Below are 21,180 nucleotides of genomic sequence, written 5' to 3'. Positions count from 1 at the left end.
ACTCCTGTCAGTGTGGAGGACAATATCCTGCCCTCGGGTCTCATTTTTCTCCTTCCATAGTGCTGCACACTGAGCGGGTGCATAGTGGGTGCACAGCAGAGATTGGTGCATAGTGGGTATACAGCAGAGCTGTGTGCATAGTGGGTACACAGGAAAGGTAGGTACATAGTGGGTGAACAGGAGAGGTGGGTGTATAGTGCGTATGCAGGAGAGGCAGGGGAATAGTGGGTGCACTGAGCATGTGCATAGTGGGTGCACAGCGGAGATGGGTGCATAGTGAGTATACACAGCAGAGGTGGGTGCATAATGGGTACATAGTGGGTGCACATTGAGCAGGTGCATAGTGGGTACGCAGCTGAGGCATGGTGACTACCCTATAAAAAACCCTCAGGAGGCTCCCTCATTCTCCTCCTCTCTGGAGAATGCAGCTGACTTCCTCTAATCCTCACTGTCTGCCGTAGAGCTACAGAGAGATGAGGAAGAGGCCGCCACGCTGGGTGCAGTGAGGAGACCCTCAGTGGCGCCCCTGGCTGGCCAGGACCCTGCGTTGAGCATGAGTCACCCCTTCTACGATGTGGCCAGACATGGCATCTTACAGGTGGCAGGTGAGTCCCAGCTGGGTGGTCCCCAGGAACACTGACAGTGCCAGCCTTCTTGTGGGCCCTGTGGCATGGGGTGGGCTCGTCGGGGCTGCTTCAGTCTAGCTTGGCTGTGCCCACAGAATGAAAACTTCAATAGGAACAAAGGTTCCTGCCAGTGGTTTGAAAAAGCAAATGACATACCTGTCAGACAATTGCCCAAGTGCTCTAGAAGCCACCAGGCAGCTGCCTACCACTCTTTTTATGTTTATTTTTTAAATATATTAGTGACATATCTTTTTTTTTATTTTAATTTTAATTTATTTATTTTTATTGGGGTATATTGGAGAACAGTGTGTTTCTCCGGGTCCCATGAGCTCCAAGTCGTCCTTCAATCTAGTTGTGGAGGGCGCAGCTCAGCTCCAAGTCCAGTCACCGTTTTCAATCGTTAGTTGCAGGGGGCGCAGCCCACCACCCCATGCAGGAGTTGAACTGGCAACCTTGTTGAGAGCTCGCGCTCTAACCAGCTGAGCCATCCGGCCGCCCCTCCAGAAGCTCAGTGGCAGCTCGTCTTCAATCTAGTTGTGGAGGGCGCAGCTCACTGGCCCATGTGGGAATCAAACCGGCAACCCTGCCGCTCAGAGCTCGCACTTTAACTGAGCCATCCGGCTGCCCTGAGCATCCTACCACTCTTTAAAGAGCAGAGGCCGAAATGAAATGGATTGTTTTATTTACCAGCAACACTGTTATGCTACATGTCAATGGAAGCAACAGACATCTACCAAAACTGAGAAGGCAAGCCACCCCATGCCCAGGGGGGAGTCAGAGGGCAATAGGGCATCATTTTAGGCATTAGGGAGCGGGCCTCTCGGGGTGTGTTTCTCATGTGGGCTGTGTATGAGTTGGGGCTGTCCAGTGAAACAGAACCGAGAGGATCTATCGAGATGCAGATGAGAGGAGATGTATTGTGGGAATTGGTCCCCTGATTATGGAGGCTGAGAAGTCCCAGATCTGCCACCTACAGCTGGACACCCAGGAGAGCCGATGGTGTCAGTCCCAGCCGAACCCCAAAGGCCTGAGAACCAGGAGTACTAATGTCCACAGGTGTCCGAGGACAGGAGAAGATGGATGTCCCAGCTCAAACAAAGAGCAGGTTTGCCCTTCCTCCCCCCTTTTGCTCTATTCGGCCCCTCAGCGGGTTGGATGACGCCCGCCGCACTGGTGAGAACCGTCTTCCATACTCAGTCTGCGATTCAAACGCTAGTCTCTTCTGCACACGCCCTCACAGACACTCCCAGAAATCATGTTAACCAGTCACCTCGGCATCCCTGAGCCCAGTCAAGGTAACACCTGGAATTAGCCATCACAGGCAGTGACCTTAACAACCCACTTCTCTGTCCCCTGCTCCTAGCTCCGTAACTCTTAGTTTCTGTCCCCAAGTGTCTGGAATCTTGATGAGCAGAAAGGAACAGTTCTCGGTAGTTGAAGTCCCCAGAGACACAAATTGTGAAACGTTTTGGTGCCGCCGAGTGCAGGGAGAGCACAGAAAGGATGGGGTTCAAGAGGCAGCCAGACATTTCAAGCCCCAAGTGTCCTTGTTAGAAAACCTTTAGGGTTTCGGTAGAAGGGATGAATCCTGGACTGGATGTGGGGGTCACGGACTCATAGATCAGGGGCCCACAAAAGGAAGGCAGGAAATATAGTCACGTTTCATCAGACATAAAAAATACGTTATTTGTGTTAACATGTAGTGGACTTATTATTGTTTTAAAACAAATAAATACATACTTAAAAGTTTTCTGTTTTAGTTTTCTCATATGGTAAATTTCTGTAGAAATAATCCATATTTTTGTTTTAAAGCTCTTTGAGGTCCTCAGTAATTTTTAAGAGCATTGACGGGTTCTGAGGCCTAAAAGGTTTGAGAACCACGGCCTTATATGAGGTGTGATAAAAAAATATGATGAATGCGGTTGCCGAGTGCCATCGAGCGGAAAGGCAGGGGTCTTCAATATAGGAAGTGACACATTGAACCTTAGTAACAAGTGTGTGATGAGTTTCAACTTGTTCAGTGCAGTCAGTCAGGTGTGAGCTACAGTTGAGAGAAGGTGTGTTTTAAAGTGTAAATCATCCTCCATCATGACAATGCTCCGTGTCACACATCGCTTCTGGTATTCGACAATTTCTGTCAAATAAAAACATTACGGGGATGGCCGGATGGCTCAGTTGCTTAGAATGCAAGCCCTAAACAACGGTTGCCGGTTCAATTCCCACATGGGATGGTGGGCTGTGCCCCCTGCAACTAAAGATGGAAAACGGCAACTGGAGCTGAGCTGCGCCCTCCACAACTGGATTGAAGGACAACGACTTAGAGCTGATGGGCCCTGGAGAAACACACTGTTCCCCAATAAAAAAATTTTAAAAAAAAGAAAGACATTTACTTATAAAAAAAAAATATTGTGGTGTGTCCTCATCCACCTTATCACTGGATCTGGCACCGTGCAATTTCTGGCTCTTCCCCAAAGTCAAAATGATTCAGGACATCGAGGCAGCCACAACAGTGCAACTAATGACACTCATAAAAGAGGATTTCCAGAACTGCTTCAGAAAGTTGCAAGAATGATGGGATAAGTGTGTTAGAAGCGAGGGGGAGCATTTTGAGGGGAATTAATGGTAGTGTTTCTTTTACTGTAATACTTTTTAAAAAATTTAAACATTCACTGTATTTTGTGATCACACCTTGTATATACTGCATTGCTGGGTGGAGTGTTCTAGGTCTTTCATTTAGGTTAAGTTCGTGAATAGTGTCCAGACCTTCTACATCCTTAGATGGAGGACTTCGTGTCTGTGTCTTTCAGTTACTGACAGGCGTGTTCAAAGCACCCATGATTGCAGTTTGTTCATTTCTCCCTTTGGTTCTGTCTGCTTTTGTTCCGTGGGTTTTGACGTTTTGTTTCTAGGGGCATATCCACGTAGGAGTGTTATGTCTTCTTGCTATGTTGCCCGTTTTGTCATTCTTAAGTGCCCTTCTTTGTGTCAGGCAGGGCTTCTGTATTCATACTCTTTGCCTGATTTGTCTGGTGTTAGTACAGCGCCGACCACCGCACAGCTTTCTCTGGTGCTGGTAGAGAGGGCCTTCTCCATCTATCCCCTTCAGCCTTAGTCTGTATGAACGAAGTGCATCTCCTTATCTTGGATCTTTCTTCACCTTATCATTGAGAGGTGGCTGCATAGCAGGAACCACATTTTTGGTACCTTGCGGGGCACGCTGGGGCGTTTGCACTTGGCCGCGATGGCTCTGGGGAACTGTAAACAGGACCCACGTATGGGATTTGTGATTTAGAATGATCCTCTTGCCGCGCTGTGGAGGATGCTGATGGCGGCTGCAGGAGGCAAGGGGACCGGCAGGAGGCAGGGGGACCGGCAGGAGGCAGGGGGACCGGCAGGAGGCAGGGGGACCGGCAGGAGCAAGAATGGTGATGGTCTGAGCTAATGTGGCAGTGCCTGGAGACGAGGGGCGAATTTGAGAGGTTTTTTGTGTCATGCTGGAGGACTGGTGACACCTAGCTGGGAAGGGGCCTTGCAGAATGCGATGAGGTTTCCAGGGCCGCAGAAGGAAATGTTGAATTAAGAGACAGGGTCCCTGGGAAGTAACTTGGGCTGCTGCTTTTATGTGTCTCATCTCCACCTGCTGCGCTGGGGGCACCCCAGGGGCCGGGACAGGGTTCCTTCCTGGAGGGACGTAGGTGGTGTCCCGTGGTTTGTTGTGGGTCCTTCAGCACCGTAAGGGACTTTGGGTTGCCTCGGGGTGTGTTCAGGCTCTTCCCAGAGACGTTATATAAAATTGTCACAGTTGAACACTCGAGCCCCTGCCCTCACTGCTGCACATTTCCTTGGGGGGGGGGTGTGTGTGTGGCTCGGGTGGCAATCCTTGGATTCCAGAGAGGTCTCTTCTTTTGGAGCAGAGTTCTCGCCCATTTAGACCCCAGCTTCTTGAGAAGTTGAACTGTCTTAAAAGAACATCTAATGGCCTCAGGCCATCCTTGAAAGATGCCTGTCTTAACCAGAAAGTCACCAGGAATAGGGCGGGCAGATGACTGGAGAAAAGCTGAACAGAACCAGCTCTACACCTGGGTGAAATTGATTTTATAGTCAAAGAACTAAAGCAGGGACATCTGAACACTCTGAACTGGGTGACTCAATGGCTGAGGACAGAGAACATTATTAGAGTGAAAACCAACGTCCCTGAAATCGCCAGAAGCTTTTCCAGCTGGAGCAGCCGGTGGGTGTTCCCTCACTGAGGGTCAGTCCTGTGCCCCCTCCTCCCAGGGCCTCACCTTGGTGTCCGGCTTTGTTCCCTGGTCCCTAACTTATGTTGACATTCCTGTGTGGCTAGTGGGCCAGGGGACAGTTGAGGACCTGGAACTTTCGGACCCCCTGCTCCTTTCCGAAGTAGCACCGCCCCTCTAGGACCCCTGCCAAGGGCTCTGCTGCAGGGTAACCACATGTCACTCCCACCATGGAGTTCCCTGAATTTTCCTCTCCCAGGTGCCACTTCCCCTAGTGCTGAATGTCAGAACTTCAGCCAGAAACCAAAGACTCTCATCTAATATTGAATGACCTGTCACTGTTTAAGGGATTCTATATTTGGCCAAATGGAAGCTTTGTAGAGTTTTAACTCTTAAGATAATGTTTTGCAAATAAAGTTGATTTAAATATGTTAAGAAGTGGTCATTGTCTGAAGCTAGGGCCTGGGAGCTGCGAGCTCAGACGGGAGATTAGATGGCGAAAGCAGTGTAGGCAGAGGGAAGGATCAGAGGGGGCGGGAGGTGTAATCTCCAAGACCAGGAGGGAGCGAATGGCAGAGAGAAGAGAAACAGAGGAACACTGACGACAAATCACAGCCCCAGCACCCAGCTCTTTCCTTTCGACCCCGTCAGACCCAGCTGGGCCCCCCTGCAGGACACAGACAGATGAGTCTTCAAAACTCCTTTACTTCTGCCAGAAGGTTAGCAACCTTCAAACCAAACCCCAAACAGACAACCCCCCAGTCACCCCACTGTTGCTGCTGCCTCATTATGCGTTGTGATCGTCCTTCACTCTCCAGCAGGTGATGGATCGTCTGGAGCGGATCAGAGGTAATGGCTCCGGGAATCATTTCTTTATTCATAAACTGGGCTTCTCCCGTCTCGGAGACAGTGAACGATGTAGGGTTGTAAACAGCAAGGGGAGAAATGGGGCTCATGAATTAAGCCGGTGCCGTGCAGAATTTCCATTTTATTGATAGTTTTCATTTCCTTTCCTATTATATCATTTTGAAGCCTGCTTTCGATACGCTGGCCTGTGTTACCGGAGAGCCGTGAAGGGGCATTTACTCATATTGACTGATGTCGTTAAGGCAGATGCCACGGTGACTGCTTAATAAGGTGGAGGGCTGGCTGTCCTGGGGGTTCCTCACAGCTGCGGGAGTGTGGAGGGCCTCCCCGCTGGGGATGTGGGGCTCCCGGGGGCAGAGGAAGCAGTGGCCAGGCTGGCTGTGCCGCCCTTGGAGCCAGCCAGCTGTGAGTGTGAACTGGGCTCTGACGCTCACTTGGCCTTTCTGGGCCTCAGTTTCCTCGCCTGTAGATGACACAGCACACCTGTAAGCACCCAACATTGCCTGGCATGAGGTAACAGGTCACGTTTATTGAGCACTTACTATGTGCCAGCACTATACCAAGACTTGGTTCAAGCTGTTGATTTAATCCTTCCTGTGCCCCTCCTAGTCAGTTTTGTTGTTGTCCCCATATTGCAGACAAGCAAAGAGGCCACACAGGGCTTCCCGGCTGGTGAGTGGGGACAGTTCTGCCCCGGTGGGCCTTTGCTTTTCTTCTCTCCCTCCCTCCTTTTTTCACTTTTTATTATGGAACTTTTCAAATGCATCACCTGTAGAGGGGAGAGTATAAGGAACCCAGTTTTGCCACGGCTGCACTTGCTCTGAGCTGCATGAAAGTTTGTCGAATCTGAATAATGTTGTGATGTTAGTTTGGCTGGACATTGGGAAATCTGTTGATCTGAAAAGAAAATGGCGGGTTGGTTGTGCTTTTGGTTCTGAGGGGAGTAAAAAGCCTTTAGTAATAGTTCACCTTCACAGCTCAGCGTCGTGCTGGTCAATAGATCCTGCAAACAGTAGGTGCTCAATAAGTGTTGATTGGATGAATCAATGCTTTATACAAGCAAGAGACTCATGGGGAGAAGGAACTGGGTCCAATGTGGGCGCTGGGTTCTATCCCATCTCCATGTCCCTGCCTCAGTGCCTTTGCACATGCTGTGCTCTTGTATTCAGATGGCAGGGTGGGAGGGGCTCAGGGCCTGGTCAGTGGCCCTCACACCCTACTGCTGGCTGAGAGACTTCTCAGGTGGGAATTCATCATTCTGACCCTCCCTGCCTTTCTGCCCTGTCTCCACGTCCCCTCCGTGCTTTGGGCCAGATGACCAGAGCGGTCGTGGCACATCCGCACTCCCGCCAGCACAGGGCCCCCTCTTCAGCAACAGGTCTGAGGTGCACTGAAAGGCCGTGAGACCCCCACCCACCATCAGTAAACCAGGAAACTAGGGTGGGGAGGGAAGTGGGGCCTGTGTGTCTGAGGAGGGCGCTGGCATCTGTTGAAGACCTCCTGTGTCCTGGTATTGCCCAGAGGGTTCTCGTTCTTGGACACCAAGTTTCTCAGGTTTTCTGGGAATCAGGTGTCCGACTTCTCATCAGAGGTTTCCTGCTGCTCACCCTTGGCCCTGGGGTGGCCTTGCTGTCCCCCACTTGGCTGGGGTATGCCCATCCCCACACCTGTCCCTCGTCCTCTGGGAAGCTCTCCCACGCCTCTCCCTGGGTTCTCTGTGTCCATCAGACACTGGGTTGCTCTGTTCCTGACCGTCCCTCCCTGTCGTGGAGCCGTGGACGCTCTGCTTCCTGCCTCATCGCAGCTACGACGGTGTCTGTCTGCGGGCAGGGGCCGCACCTGACCCATGTTCCACCAGGACACTGAGTGGACACAGGTAGGGTGGCTTTGGTGGGTGAACCTCACTCTTCCTGGAGGTTGGCCTCTGCGTCTCTGGCCTGGCACAGCTGGGCTGGGTGCAGGGTCTGGGACTCTGGTGAAGAATGTGGCTGGCCTTTGTCCCTGGTTCCTGGGAGGTAGCTTTTAAGTCCTTGGAATTTCCCAAGTGACAGGAGTGTCTTTGTGATTCATGATAGTTTCTGGCACAGAGGTGCCCGTGGAGGACCCCCTAGGTGGTTTCTGCTAACAGATGACTCAGGAGGGAGCTGCTGTGCCAGGATGACCAGCCATGGGACTAGAAGCGGGGGGCTCATGACCCCTGGAGTGGGGCTGCAGACCAAGTGCAGTCAGTTGTCAGTGGTACCTATGGACCCGTGGACGGAATCATGGGGCAGGCAGTCGTGCCTGTGCAGTGACAACTGGGCACAGTGGGGCCGCCCTGGGTGGTGCTGACATGTCCGTGTTCCTGTCTCCATGGGGGGTATGGAGGCTTCATGTCCAGGACACCCCAGGCCTCCCCTGGATGTCTCCCTCCTTGGCTGGTCCTCATTTGTATCCTTTATAGTAAACTGTAATTATAAGTATGACCTTTTCTCAAGTTCTGTGAGTCATTCTAGTGAATTCTCCATCATCAGGGGGTAGTGGGAACCTGCGAATTTGTAGCCTGCCAGTCAGAAGTGGGGGAGCCTAGGGACCCCTGCCTTGCCACCTCACGTCTGAAGGGAGGGCCGTTCTGTGGAGGATGGTGCCCTTCCCCTGTGAAGGGTGGCCCAACCCCAGGTAAAAGTCATTGCAGAGGTAGGTGTGGCTGCCAGGGGCTCCCGCCAGGGGCTCCGCAGGCCCTCAGAGGGGGCTTGTGCAGCTGGGCAGAGACCCCGCCTCCCCCACGTCACTGTCCTTTCCCTGGGCTGTAGGGCCAGGCAGGGGCCGTGTCTGGTCTTTCTGTGCAGAGCTGAGCACACAGTGGGTGCTCCGTGAACGCTTGTTGACCTGATGCTCCATTCACCCAATTGTTCAGCGTGTCTCTGAGACCTTGCACGTGCTCTGATCCTGGCCACGACAGTGCTGCTGGGTTTTCTGACCTTCACAACTTCAGAAGCATAGTTGTCCTTTTCTCTCTCGCCCCATAGGTGAGCACAGACTGGGGGTCGCTGGGAGCCCTGGCCTCCCAGACGGTAGAACATTGTTGGGAAAATACTTTGTACTCTCAGGCACAGCCATTGAAGGGTTTGTGTGTGAAAACGCCCATTTGGCAAAGGAAGCGAATAAATGTGTGGGTTCCAATGCAGCCCTTTCAAACGGGTGCTTCCTACACGAACGGAAAGCATGACCAGCATTCTTAACGAGCCCGTGAAATGGGAAGATTGCTGCATTTGGAAACTGAAAGAACTCTAGATTTCTGAGCATCACAGTGGCTTCCAGGCGCCTGGGAAGAAGCGCACGTGTCCTGAATAACAAACAGGGGTCCTGGCCGGGCGGCCGGGGCGGGGACATCAGAGCGTGTGTGTGTGTGTGTGTGTGTGTGTGTGTGTGTGTGTGTGTACATGCGAGTTTATGCACGCGCGTGTGTAATCTTGGTTCATTACCTTTCAGAGCTGGAGGGGGATGAGAACGCTTTGCTCTCCTTTCTCACTTCAAGTGAACATCTGAAAACAGATGTAAATTCTTCTTTACAATGGAAGTGAGTTTTAAAGTCGTGTGCATTTCTAGGAGGGTACCCTTGTATTTTTCAGGCTCCTCAGTCTTTCTGTAATCAGTCTCTCAGTCAATCGACACATGATTGTTGGACATAATTTGAGCTGCAGGCATGAGAAGCAAGCCTGGATTGTGGGCACAGGTTGTTAGACCAGGGCCAGCCCTCAAGGAGTACCTACCTTCACCCCACTGTCCTGTGTAGGGTGAGCACAGATGCTGTTGAGACATCACAGGGTGACCTGGGTCATGACGGGCCAGGACCAAACATCCACGCTTCTAAGAGGGCTCCTGTACCCTTTGAGGTCACACCAAGGAGCTGCTGTCCCCCAGGCCAACCCAGGACCCAGAGTCTCGGGGAGCCCTTGGGGGGTGCTTTAACTTTGTAGGAGGCAGCGTGCAGAGTGGCCAGACACCAGCTTTGAAGTCAGTCGTGTTTAGAGTTCAATCCCAGGTGCCCTCCGCATGCTGTGTACATTGCACTGGTGACTCACTGCACCCTAAAATTCTATTTGTAAGTGGGGGAGACTGTTTGCCACACGTAGGCCGGTGGTGAAGATGAACTTGGCTGAAGTGCGCAGAGTGTCACATAGTAGGTGCTTATTCTGCAGCTGCTGCCTTGGCTGTGGCCGGCCACTTGCGCCTCGCCTGCTAGTTTTGGTAATGCCTGCGGGTGTTCCGAGAGAGGCAGCACTGGGTGGTGGTGCCATGGCCAGGCTCACACCTGTGTCTTCCTGCAGGGGAGGACCGCTTTGGAAGACGCATCGTCACGTTCAGCTGTTGCCGGATGCCCCCCTCCCACGAGCTCAACCACAGGCGTCTGCTGGAGTAAGTCCCGTCGGGCGCCCGCTCCATGCCCGCCCCCACCCTGTGCCACACCCCTCCTGTGTGTGTACCCCTACCTGTGTACATGCCCCTCCGTCACCCTCAGCACAGTGGATGTTCCAGGTCAAAGGTAAACGTACATAGATTGATGAGTGGGTCCCCGGGTGATGTCACATCGACAGCCAGGTCACAAGCCACCCTGCAGCACTGCTGCCGTCTTCAGCCCAGGGTGGCTGTAGGTCCACAGTCATGAGCTCTGGCCCTAAGCCTGAGAGCACTTTCAGGTCTCCCTCCCTCCCTCTCGGAGCCACATGCCCTCTGCATTTGCTTAGTTTCCTGCTGCTCAGAAGGAAGCACCTTCCACTTACCGGTGTGTGGCCTTGGCCACCGTCACCCCTCCATCCTGTCCCTTGCTGCTGGCACCTGCACGCTCTGTGAGACAGCCACACTGCTTCCACTGCCCCCTTCCCTGGTGGGACCAGCGAGCTTCATGAGAGCTGGAGCTGGCAAAGTACCAAGTGCAGCGTCCACCCAGAACCGCCCTCTGGGTGAGCGGGAGACCTCGGCCGATGACAAGCTCCGTCTGGGGAGACAAAGCCACGTTCTGAGGGCAGCTCCTGCTCTGCAGGCCACTGTGGCCACTGTTTGAAGCCATGCATCCGGTCCAGCAGGTCACACTGGGAGCGGAGTCCCTGCTCGCGTTAGCTGCAGTAGCCACGGGGCCAGTGTGACTGACCTTGAACACCATGTTTGAGGTGTTTCCTCTGCCCATGGGGCTCACGTGGGTGCTCCGTGCCTCGGAAGCTGTTCTCTGACAATACGCTGATTCTGCTTCACTCCCGGCCCATGTCTGGGCATCCCTGGAAACGTTTGTGTGCCCTTCTGAAGGACAGAGAGGTGGCCTCGTTCACGGCTGGGGACAGAACGCCACAGCGGCGGGGAGGCTGTGCCCGCACTACTTCCGGATCCTAGTTCCCGACTATTAAAACCCACAGACCTTCCCGCCCACAGCACAATGCAGAGCGGCCGTGACCCGTAGGCCCGAGCTCAAAATGAACAAAGGCACAGTCGGATCATAGAAGCACCTGGAAGCCTTGGGCTGGCTGTTTCATGAGAATCCCTGGACCCAAACATCCACTCCAGTCTGTTAGAGAATCTGTCGGCAGCAGCTGAAGACACAATGGTGATGGCAGAAGCCTTGCTGGGGGCAGGCGCCCGGGAGAGTCTTCAGCCAGTTCTGCTGCCGTGTGGTGAGATCTCCACGGAATTCACGAGGCAAGCCAGGATCCTGGGGGGCAGGTTACCCCAGATGGCGAGCTGGCCCTCCCAGGAGGTGCTGGCCTCCCTGGGGGAGCTGACGCCCTCTACAGCCCAGGCTCAGTGCTCATGGGGCCCCCAGGGAGAGGGGACGCCCAGTGGTAGGAGAGCATTTATCCTGAGGTCGTCCGAGATTTAACACACTCCCTTGTCAATTTATTCCTTTTGTGGCATCAAATCATCCATGACCTCTGGGTCAGCCCTCACCGAAGGTGCCACTGGGCCAGGAATGAGTTCAGGATTTGTTTTCTTATAAAGACAGAAGCACCCCCGACAGACAGAAAGCTGGTTGGTGGTCGCTTTCTTCTGGGGCGGTGAGAATGTTTTGGAACCAGAGAGAGATGGTGGTCGCACAGCAACGTGAACATACTAAAATGCCACTGAATCGCTCACTTTAAAGTGGTTAGTGTTACGTTATGAATTTTCACCTCAATCCAAGAAAAAGTACCTCTGCCAACAGTTAGTATGTTGTGTGCTCTTTCATGCCCCTGCCCAAGAAATCTTCACTACTAGATGGAGATTCAAGCACAGCCGCTGTGAACAGTTGTGTAGGTTGTTCACTGCACAAGGGCATCCAAATGAGGGGCCACCATGCAGCTGGCGTTCTTCTCACCCAGTGCTGGAAGGTGGCTGCCTAGAGGAAGGAGCCCCTTTTTCTGATTTAAGACAAAGGTCCCCCATGGGCTTTTCGGCCTTGTGAGGAAGAGGCCTAAGGCTTAGCCTTTTCGGCCTTGTGAGGAAGAGGCCTAAGGCTTAGCCTTTTCCACAGCATTTAGGCAAAAATCAGTCTAGAGGAGTGTCATCTTCCCTCTCCACCTCCGAACGATGGCTTTGCCGTGGCCAGGTGTGGGCTCCAGTTTTTGAAATGGGTGAAGATATAAGTCCACGTCTTTGAAGCTCAACCAGTAATTTAATGACTTCCTGTGCTTAGCACGTGTGGCAGGTGTGTTTGGACACCAAGAAGAACTCAGCAAGAACTGCGGAAAGAATTGGGGGGCACGTTGGGCTGGAGGAAAGGTGCCCGCTTTTACTAGGAGTGCCCAGTGTGGACAGTGAGCTGAGCGAAGACATTCCCCTTGTTTCCTTTTTCTTGAAAACGCGTTGAGAAAGGCAGACAGGACCAGCCTTTCAGAAGTGTAGTTCTGAACGGCCCGGGGACTCTGTGTGACATTGGGCATCTTGACCTGGGTTCTGTGTGTGAGGGCCACTGGATGACGGGTGACTTTGGTGAATTATGTCCTGGTGGCTTAGTCCAGAGGGCATTTGAGACAATGTGCTGGAGGGTGTGTGGTAGTTGAAGTTGCTTTTATAATCGGTGAGCTGAAATCATGTACCGTGTGAGGTCAGCTTTTATACATCAAGGCGGAGGATGATTGGGAACAGGTGGCTTTCTGGGGGTGGGAAAGTGTGAGTAAGAGAGTGGACTCTGGAGCCGCGCTGCTCTGCTCACATTCTGACCCGGCCCCTAACTGCTTCCCTGCCAGCCTCAGCGAACTCTACTGTAGAATTGGCATAACAGTTCCCATCCGGGTCTTGGGGAGGATTGAGTGAGTACGTGTGAGGCTGGCAGTCCAGATGGTCAGTGCTTTGGGCAGAGGGCACTCTGACGTTTAGGAATCAGACCAGCAAAGGAGAAGCTGATATCCTTTCGTGCAAGGTGAAGACCCGCTATGGTGTCCAGGCAGGGCCGGCCCAGTGCTTACAGACGGCCAGAGTCTGCTGGGGTTTTCTCCCGAAATGGTTCTGGGGACTCCTGTCCACTGTGGACCCCAGAGCTCCCAGCCACAGCCTCAGAGAAGCCAGGCCTGGGTTCCTGGGGGCACGCCAGGCTGGATTAATTGCAAGATGCACTTCTAGGTAATGACACGATGACCTGGTGTGTGCGATGTCAGGAGCCCCTGCCACGGTGCTGGCAGGGGTTTGGGATGGTCGTTGCACGGCTCGTCCCCCTGCAGATGCACGGATGAGGGCTTTAACAGTGTGTCCATAGTTGTGCCGCGGGGGGCACTGAGGGCTATGCAGCCCTTAGAAGTGGCCACGGAGACTTGTGGAGCCTATATTGTGAATGTCATCAAATGAAAAGGTTAAGCAGAGTCAGGATCCTGCTCTAACATCCGAAAATATTAGGAGCAAACCCAGAACGGACTTGCTTGCTTCTAGAAATGCACAGAGCAGCAGGGAGTCTGAGATGGAGGTGGCTGGCGAGTCGGTCCTGGGTTTAAATCCCAGCTCATCCTCTGTGTCAGTTTCCTGTGATGGTTATAACAAATGACTGCACACTGGGTGGCATAAAACAAGAGACATTCATTCTCTCACAGTCCTGGAGGCCCGGAGTCTGAAATCAGGGTGTGCGCACGGCCCCACTCCCTCCAAAGGCTCCGGGGAGGAGGGAGGGTCTCTCCTTGCCTTTTCTAGCTTCTGATGGCTCTGTGCCATCCTGCACCCTCCTGAGCCGGGGGCTGCGTGGCTCTGCTCTGCCTCCATCTTCACGTGGCCGTCTCCCCTCCGAGATTCTTCCTCTATATCTGCCTTATCAGGACACATGTGACGCATTTAGGACCCACTTGGCTAACCCAGGATTAGCTCTTCCTCTCAAGATCCTTAACTTAGTCACACCTGCTACTACCCTTTCCAAGTCAGAGCACGTTCCCGGGCTCCAGGAATTTGACGTGGATGCCCTTCGGGGACCATATTCGGCCTACCACACCCACTCACTAGCTGTGTGACCTTGTGTAAGTTACTTGATGTCTCTGAGTCTCCGTTGTCATCTAACAAATGAGGACTGGGTCCCCTGGCGGGTGGAGTCTCAGTGCTGGCACCCCCCGGGTGACCCCAGCCTACGTGGTTAACCAATAACAAGAACGTGACTTTCATAAACGAGCCTGTGCTTTGTGCCCAGGTATCTGAAGTACACGCTGGACCAGTACGTGGAGAGCGATTACACCATCGTCTACTTCCACTACGGGCTGAACAGCCGGAACAAACCGTCCCTGAGGTGGCTCCAGACCACCTACAAGGAGTTTGACAGGAAGTACGTGCCCTGGGCCCTCAGGCGGACCTCAGGATGGGGGCTGAGTGAGGGGGTGCCCGGACGACACGAGGGGTCACAGCTGAGCAGTGACAAGGGCAGGACAGCAGGGGCCAGGCAGGGTGGTCCGGTGAGCGAGGCTGGGGAAAGAGGGGTCACCTCCTTTCCGGGCCAGCAGCTCTGCCCAGTGTTGTCACCTAGACTGGGCACACGTGTCCTGAGAGGGCCAGACAGTCAATATTTGAGTTTTATGGGCCGTCAGGTCTTGGTCACAACTGCTCTGCCGTAGAGCGCGAGAGCGGCCACAGACTGCACGTAAACAAGTCGGCAGGACTATGTTCCAGGAAGAGCATTGTGGGTGCTGAGATTGTAAACTTCAGCCGTTTTCACATATTATGTCATGAACTATTATTGTTTTCATTTTTTCAACCATGTAAAAATGTAAAGCGCTTCTTAGCTTGTGGGCAGCACAAAAGCAGGTGGCAGGCGGGGTCCCCGCCAGGTCCCACGGCCACCCTGCTGGCCCTCTCAGACCCCGGCGTGCGCAGCTACCTCTGTCCCCACCCTGGGTGGAAGCCAACTGCCTTGGCTCAGCTTCATGGCTCTGGACTGAATTATTCAGGAAGGGGGAAGGGAGGCAAGCGAAGACGCGCCTTGTCTTTCAGAGGGTGCCTTGCGTCCCCGTGTGGGCGCCCTGTGGCCCACCTCGCAGCCTGCTGTCAGCTGCACATGAACCCCTCGTTCGCCCCGGATCAGTTCCTAGCAGAGAAGTGGGGATGAACGGTCTGTGAAGTTTCAGTTTGAGAGCTGTAGCCACACGCCCTCCGTGGGTGCCGTGTGCCCCTTGCCCTTGGTCTTGGCGTGAGCGAGCAGCAGTAAGTGGGGGCTCCGGTCTCGCCACCTAAAGCACTGTGTGCACGCCTGGCAGTGGTGGTGGGCAGGGTCCTGATTTTCCCCATGTTTGGACCCTTTCTAAGTCCGGTCCCCGGCCTTAATTGGCTCTGGCGAGAAGCGAAGGTTCTGAGGTTCACGGTTGAAGCGGTTCTTTAGCTCAGGGTGCGTGTCCAAGGCTCTGCTCTGAAGTCGTCTCACCTTCCCTCTCAGATACAAGAAGAACTTGAAGGCCCTTTATGTCGTGCATCCCACCAACTTCATCAAAGTCCTGTGGAATGTCTTCAAACCCCTCATCAGGTACGTGGCCTGTCTGCTGACCGCCGTCCATATTGTTCGTACTCTGGCCCCTCTCAAGTTCCCACCGACGCTCTCGTCTCACCTGGTGAGCACGGACACATGTACATGTGCTCACATGTGCACACGCACACGCACACATGTACTCTGCGATCCCCAGATTGCTGGTGGAGGCCCAGTCCTGCCTTCCGAGCCCCCTCTGCGCTCTGGGCCTCTCTGGGACTTGAGAAGAAACTTCCCAGCGCGTCTCATGGTGAGATGTGACTCTGGAGGAACCCTGTGCCACCCCCACCCCCGCCAAATATGCAGAGTCCTGAGACCTGCAGACGTGAGCAGGTGTGTTTGCCAGGTGGTAGGGGGCTGAGCAGAATCCCCAGTTTGTAGATGGCCTTTTGGGTGTTCTGAGATGCCCTCCCTGTTAATAAATCCTGCTTGTCCCTCTAATAGGGAGGTCGTGGACGGCTTAGATCTGATCTGGAATGAAAATCTTTTTAGGAGGTGGTATGTCGTCGGGGTCGGGCCCTTCTTTTGACACTTCTTCCAGGAAGCCTGAGCTTGGGGTCAGATGTGATTCTCAGCTCCGCCGTCTCCACTTGGAGGATTCCTGGAATAGCGGACTTGAGTTGGTTCCCCGTTGAACACAGGGAGAGACTTTGGGGGCCAGAGAGCTCATTTCGGTTTACTAGAACTCCCTGCCAGTTTTCTCACCTGGTTGCCTGTGCTGCAGACACGCACCTACTGGGAAGGTGGGGTTTTGTTCGTCTACTTTGTTTAACCAGGACCAGCCCGCTGGTGCCGTATTTGACGCAGTGAGAGAGCCAGTCCTGGTGACCCTACTGCCCAAGAAGGCCATTCAGGTGTTCTGTTTATTGGTGTTGCCATTCATTCTATAAAAGCTCTAAGAGTTCTAGAAACCTCTAAAGTTCTTGGGGGGAAAAAATCACCCATTTCTGCTGTTTGCAGCCTAGAGGATGTGGGGTCCTGGAATCAGACCACCCAGGCTTGACTGCAATGCCGCTGCCTACCCATTACTCTGGGCAAGAAAGGCACCTTCTCTCTGCCTCAGTTTCCCCGTGTGGCTGTCGATGCTACTTCAGTCATTCTGTTGTTATAACAACTCACTGACTTCATACCCACAGTGTTTAGAATGGGGTCTCCCTGGCACTAACAAATGTTCAGTGTTAGCTGCTAGTGTTTTTAAAATTTATTATCCTTCTGTGATTAATTTAATTATGATATCCTATGTACCTTATGTGCCAGGCACCCCAAAACAATCCTATGAAGTCAGCTGTATTTTCCCTATTCCAGAGGAGAGGAGGTTGACACTCAGAAAGGTTAAGGAGCTTGCCTGAGGTCACACAGCGAGCGAAGGCTCTGCTGGGATTCCATCTCAAGCCTGTGTGGTTCCGCCCCTTATCTTGCCTCAGGCATGGACATAAACAGGTGCCAGGGGAGGACCACAGGAATCAGGGTCGGGGCCATGTCGACTGTGCCTTGGCTGCCCATGTGACTCTGTATCCAAGGGTAGAGCAGGTGGGCAAGCTCAGTGGCTCTCCGCTGGCTGCCATGGGCGGGACCAGTCCACACCCCCTGCCTCAGACCCTCTGGGGTGGGGCCTGGCGATTCCACACACACCTCATTGGGATCCCTGGATGAGCTGCCCTGAGGCCCTTTCCAGGTGTGAGAGGCAGGAAGCAGGGCCCCACCTCCATCTGCAGAGGCTGGTGTCCAGCAAATGCCTGGCCGGCTGGAGAAGGGCACCAGAAACACAGAGAAAGATGAAGGGGCTCTTGTGTTGTCACGAGGGGCCTCCCTGCAGCTCTGAAGCTGACACCTCTGTCCCCCAGGCGGTGGCGAGGTCTCCTTTGCCCATCAGTGCAGATGGCTGGGGGTCTGGCACCCTGTCTGATTCCCCCTCATCCACTAGGGGGAGCCGGTGCATGTGGCTGGGCCTCCCCGGGGGCTCTGGACTCAAGTGGGCTTGGGATGAAACAAACCAGTTTTGGTTTTACAAGATGAGGCGGTTGTAAGCATCTGGACAGCCCAGAGCCTGCGGTAACAATACGGTATCCGGCACTTGAAAATTGGGTAGGAGGGTGCATCTCATGTTAAATGTTCTTCCCACACACACAGAAGCAAAGGGACACGAGGAGCCCTTGGAGATGATGGATATGCTTGTCACCTTGATTGTGGAGGTAGCGTCATGCTGTACACACATGTCCAAAGGCATCCAATTCTGTACATGAAATACGTGCCATTTTGTGTCACTCAGTGATACTTCAGTGACGCTGTGAAAACGGTCTGGTAGGTAGTGATCATTTGCCAGGTGCGGACGCTGGCCGAGCACGTCCCACCCATTCCATCTTCCTGTTCTTTCCCCACTTTGCAGCTCAGGAAACTAGGAGGCCTGACAATAACAATGGACACAGGTAGTAATGTCTACCAGGTGTAGGACAGTGTGGACTGGTTTGCGTAAATAGTCTCACTTAGGAGAGGGGACTGAGGCCCTGCAAGGTGGGTGAGTTGATTCGGCCGGGGCTCGTCTGGCCTTGGCAGCCGTGCTCACCCCACTGTGGTCCCCAGAGTGACACCGTCCTGGAGAGAAACCACTGAGGACTCAGATGTGGTCTCTGCCCTCACAGGACCCTCACAGAGAGAGGGGATGGCCGTGTGGGAAACCCCACTGGAGGCTGCCCTCCCTGTACCCTCGGGCTCCCTGGCCCCCACGCCGTCTCCTGTGTCTATGCAAATTCACAGCAGATTCATACTGGAGGCGGGTATTTATATTTATGCAGATGAGACTCCCAAGAGTGGTTGATGCATCCGAGGTCTTCAGAAAGCGAAACATCTGCAGGCATGGGCGGCTTCTGTTATATCCTGGTTTTAAATTGTGTCAGCAGTTACATTTTCTTAATACGAAAAATACCACCGCTGTTTTCCTGCTCCCCCCCGCCCCACGCCTGGCCTCTCTGTTGCCACCCAATCATTTTCACTCTCTCGCTTCTTCTTTTTCAGTCACAAGTTTGGGAAAAAAGTCACCTATTTCAACCATCTGAGTGAGCTCCGTGACCACCTCCAATGCGACCAGCTGGCCATCCCCCCGGAAGTTCTGCAGTGAGTCAGACCCCGTTACGAGAGCGGCAGTGTGGACCGTCCTTGTGTGTATCCACACGTCTTGGACCCACCCCATTAAGGTTGAAGGCTTCATTTCCAACCAGCCGGCCAGATCCGGCTCAGAAATCTGTGGCATCCACAAAAATGTGCAGTAAAGATGCTGATTGCTGACTCAGAGAAGCGAGGCCGAGGGCAGTTATGTGCGTGGACCCGATGTTTTTCTCACCCTCCATTACAAAATGGATTTGAAAAAATAACCATAGTGGTCACTGCCGTTCGCTGCCTCGGTGTTTAGCATTTTTGCTTTGAGCAGAGACTTGGGGCTATTTCTCACGTGTGTATAACACTGTACAGAGTGAAATGTTCTCAGGCCTGTGGCAGGTGCCCTGGAGAACAAGCTATCCAGGGCTTTCTGCTGAAAGCTTAATTGGTGTGTCTGCTGCTTTATTTTACACAGAAGTGGTGCTCCCCCTTTCCACAGACTCTCATGTATGGTGTTGGGAGCAGAAGGAGCCTAGGCAGGCGTGTAGTGGCTCTGGCTCCACAGCCAGCTCAGGGCGGGGCCCTGTCCAGCCCGTGCCTCTAACCCTGCCTGGGCACCTTCTAACCCTGCCTGGGCACCTTCTAACCCTGCCCGGGCACCTTCTAACCCTGCCTGGGTGCCTCTGCCCTTTACATCTCCCTGTCTTGGGGGGTTCCTGTGAGGGAGCAGGGTGCTTGCCAAGCTGCGTGCAGGTGAGGTTGGCAGCCTTACAGGGGGAGTAGAGATGGTACGCCCCCTCTGGGCACCAAGGTACTGGGGTGCTGGGGATATAGAGCTGTGTGGGGAGTTCCCCTGCCCTCAGGACACTCCCAGGTAGTGTGGACCACAAGTCAGTGATGACAGGGGATGCAGGAGGCAAGGAGGCACTTAACTCAGCTAGGGAGGGGACTAGTGGAAAGCGGATATCACGGAAGGCTTCCAGGAGGAGGTGACTCCTAAAGTGAGATTCAAAGGGGCAGTTGGTTATATTGAGAAGCCAGGGAAGGCTGTTTCCAGGAGAGGGAAGCCCCTGTGCGGACACATGTCAGTGAAATATTGGCCAGGGGTTGGCAGGAGAGACTGGACATTTGACAGGGGTTAGACCATCCTTCCTGCTTTTTGTGTGAACACCCCATGGCAATGGGGGATTGTAAGTGTGTGTGTGTGTGTGTGTGTGTGTGTGTGTGTGTGTGTGTGTGAGAGAGAGAGAGAGAGAGAGAGAGAGAGAGAGAGCGGTGTGGCACATGGGCCCAGAAGGATGAGATACTCGGGTATCCCGTAGATGTTCATGGGCGTTTGGCCCCCAGACAGCCCCTGGAGGTGGCCCCGTGTGGTCCTAGGCTTCTCCCCTGCCAGGTGAGAACCTGGCTTCTGCTGTGTCCACAGGTACGACGAGAAGCTGCGGAACCTGCACAAGGGCAGGCCTCTCCCTCCTGCCAAGACGCCGCCGCCGCGGCCCCCTTTGCCCACCCAGCAGTTTGGCGTCAGTCTGCAATAGTAAGTGAGCCTGGCCTGCTCTCGTTTCCTCTGTGGGACCGTGGACCGCTTCTGTGTGTGGGGAAGCTTTTCCCAGACCGTCGTCTCTGGTAGCCGGGCTTAACCCTGCAGGAAAACTGAAGCGTGAGCTTGTCATTGAGGCTGCGTGCCCGCTGCTGTGTGTGTCTGAGCACCTACATGGGGCAGCGGACCAGGGATCTGGGGTTCTTGCCCCAGCTTTTGTCACTGCTGCTCCCAGGCAGTTCTGGCCCCAGGTCAGGGCTGGGACCCTTCCCACCACCTTGGAAGTGAAGCGTAGCTGCGTGCCTTGCTCTGGCCACTGAGACCGGAGCAGCTGTGGGATGGGTCACATGGGAGGGGAGCTTTAGGAGCCAGTGTGCAGTTTGCCTCTCGTGGTGACGGAAGCCAGGTTGAGATGGTGCCTTCCCAGCCTGCATCCCTGAGTGACCACAGCAGGCCTCCCGCTGACACCCACGCCAGACACAGAACACAAGTGAGAAGTAAACCTCTGTTGGGCTCAGCTGCTGTGATTTAGGGACTGTTGTTACTGTGACACCCTGTCCTTCCTGACTACTCTGACCCCTCATTAGCCACATGACCTTGAACTCACTCCCTTCTCTCAGCTTGTTTCCGTATTTCTGAAATGAATGCGTTGGGTAATGTGATCTTTTAACCTTTAATGACTTGTAAAGGATTCTGGGCCACCCAGCCAGACCAACTCATCTCTTTTAAGACTCACCTCAGTGACACCTCCTCCAGGAAGCCTTCACTGATGCCCCAAACTGCATGTGGGCCTGCTCTGTCGCAGCTCCAATCTGAGCAGGCTGCCATGGGGAGTCCTCAGCTGTCCCCCCACTCAGCGGTGAGCACCTTGTCCATCCGCCTCTC

At 53.8% G+C, this 21,180-nt stretch overlaps 1 protein-coding gene across 7 annotated transcripts in view; it reads left to right on the top strand.

The window, feature by feature from the left end:
* Window positions 1-21,180, top strand: part of ARHGAP8 (Rho GTPase activating protein 8) — a 53,793-nt gene that overhangs the window by 16,374 nt on the left and 16,239 nt on the right. For 6 of the 7 annotated variants that reach the window (XM_019739249.3, XM_074326529.2, XM_019739251.3 and 3 more), the window contains exons 3-8: window positions 462-605; window positions 10,042-10,129; window positions 14,343-14,474; window positions 15,576-15,662; window positions 18,675-18,773; window positions 20,182-20,292. In XM_019739249.3, coding sequence (XP_019594808.3) covers window positions 462-605; window positions 10,042-10,129; window positions 14,343-14,474; window positions 15,576-15,662; window positions 18,675-18,773; window positions 20,182-20,292 — 661 coding nt within the window. The remainder of the gene's footprint in view (window positions 1-461; window positions 606-10,041; window positions 10,130-14,342; window positions 14,475-15,575; window positions 15,663-18,674; window positions 18,774-20,181; window positions 20,293-21,180) is intronic. The other variant, XM_074326530.2, reaches the window with a different exon arrangement.

The sequence above is a fragment of the Rhinolophus sinicus genome, chromosome 1 (genome assembly GCF_057876585.1).
Source record: "Rhinolophus sinicus isolate RSI-liver-muscle chromosome 1, RSI-T2T, whole genome shotgun sequence".
In the NCBI taxonomy this organism is placed as follows: Eukaryota; Metazoa; Chordata; class Mammalia; order Chiroptera; family Rhinolophidae; genus Rhinolophus; species Rhinolophus sinicus.
The sequence above is the reverse complement of the archived record's forward strand: the minus strand, read 5'-3'. Positions and strand labels throughout refer to the sequence as shown.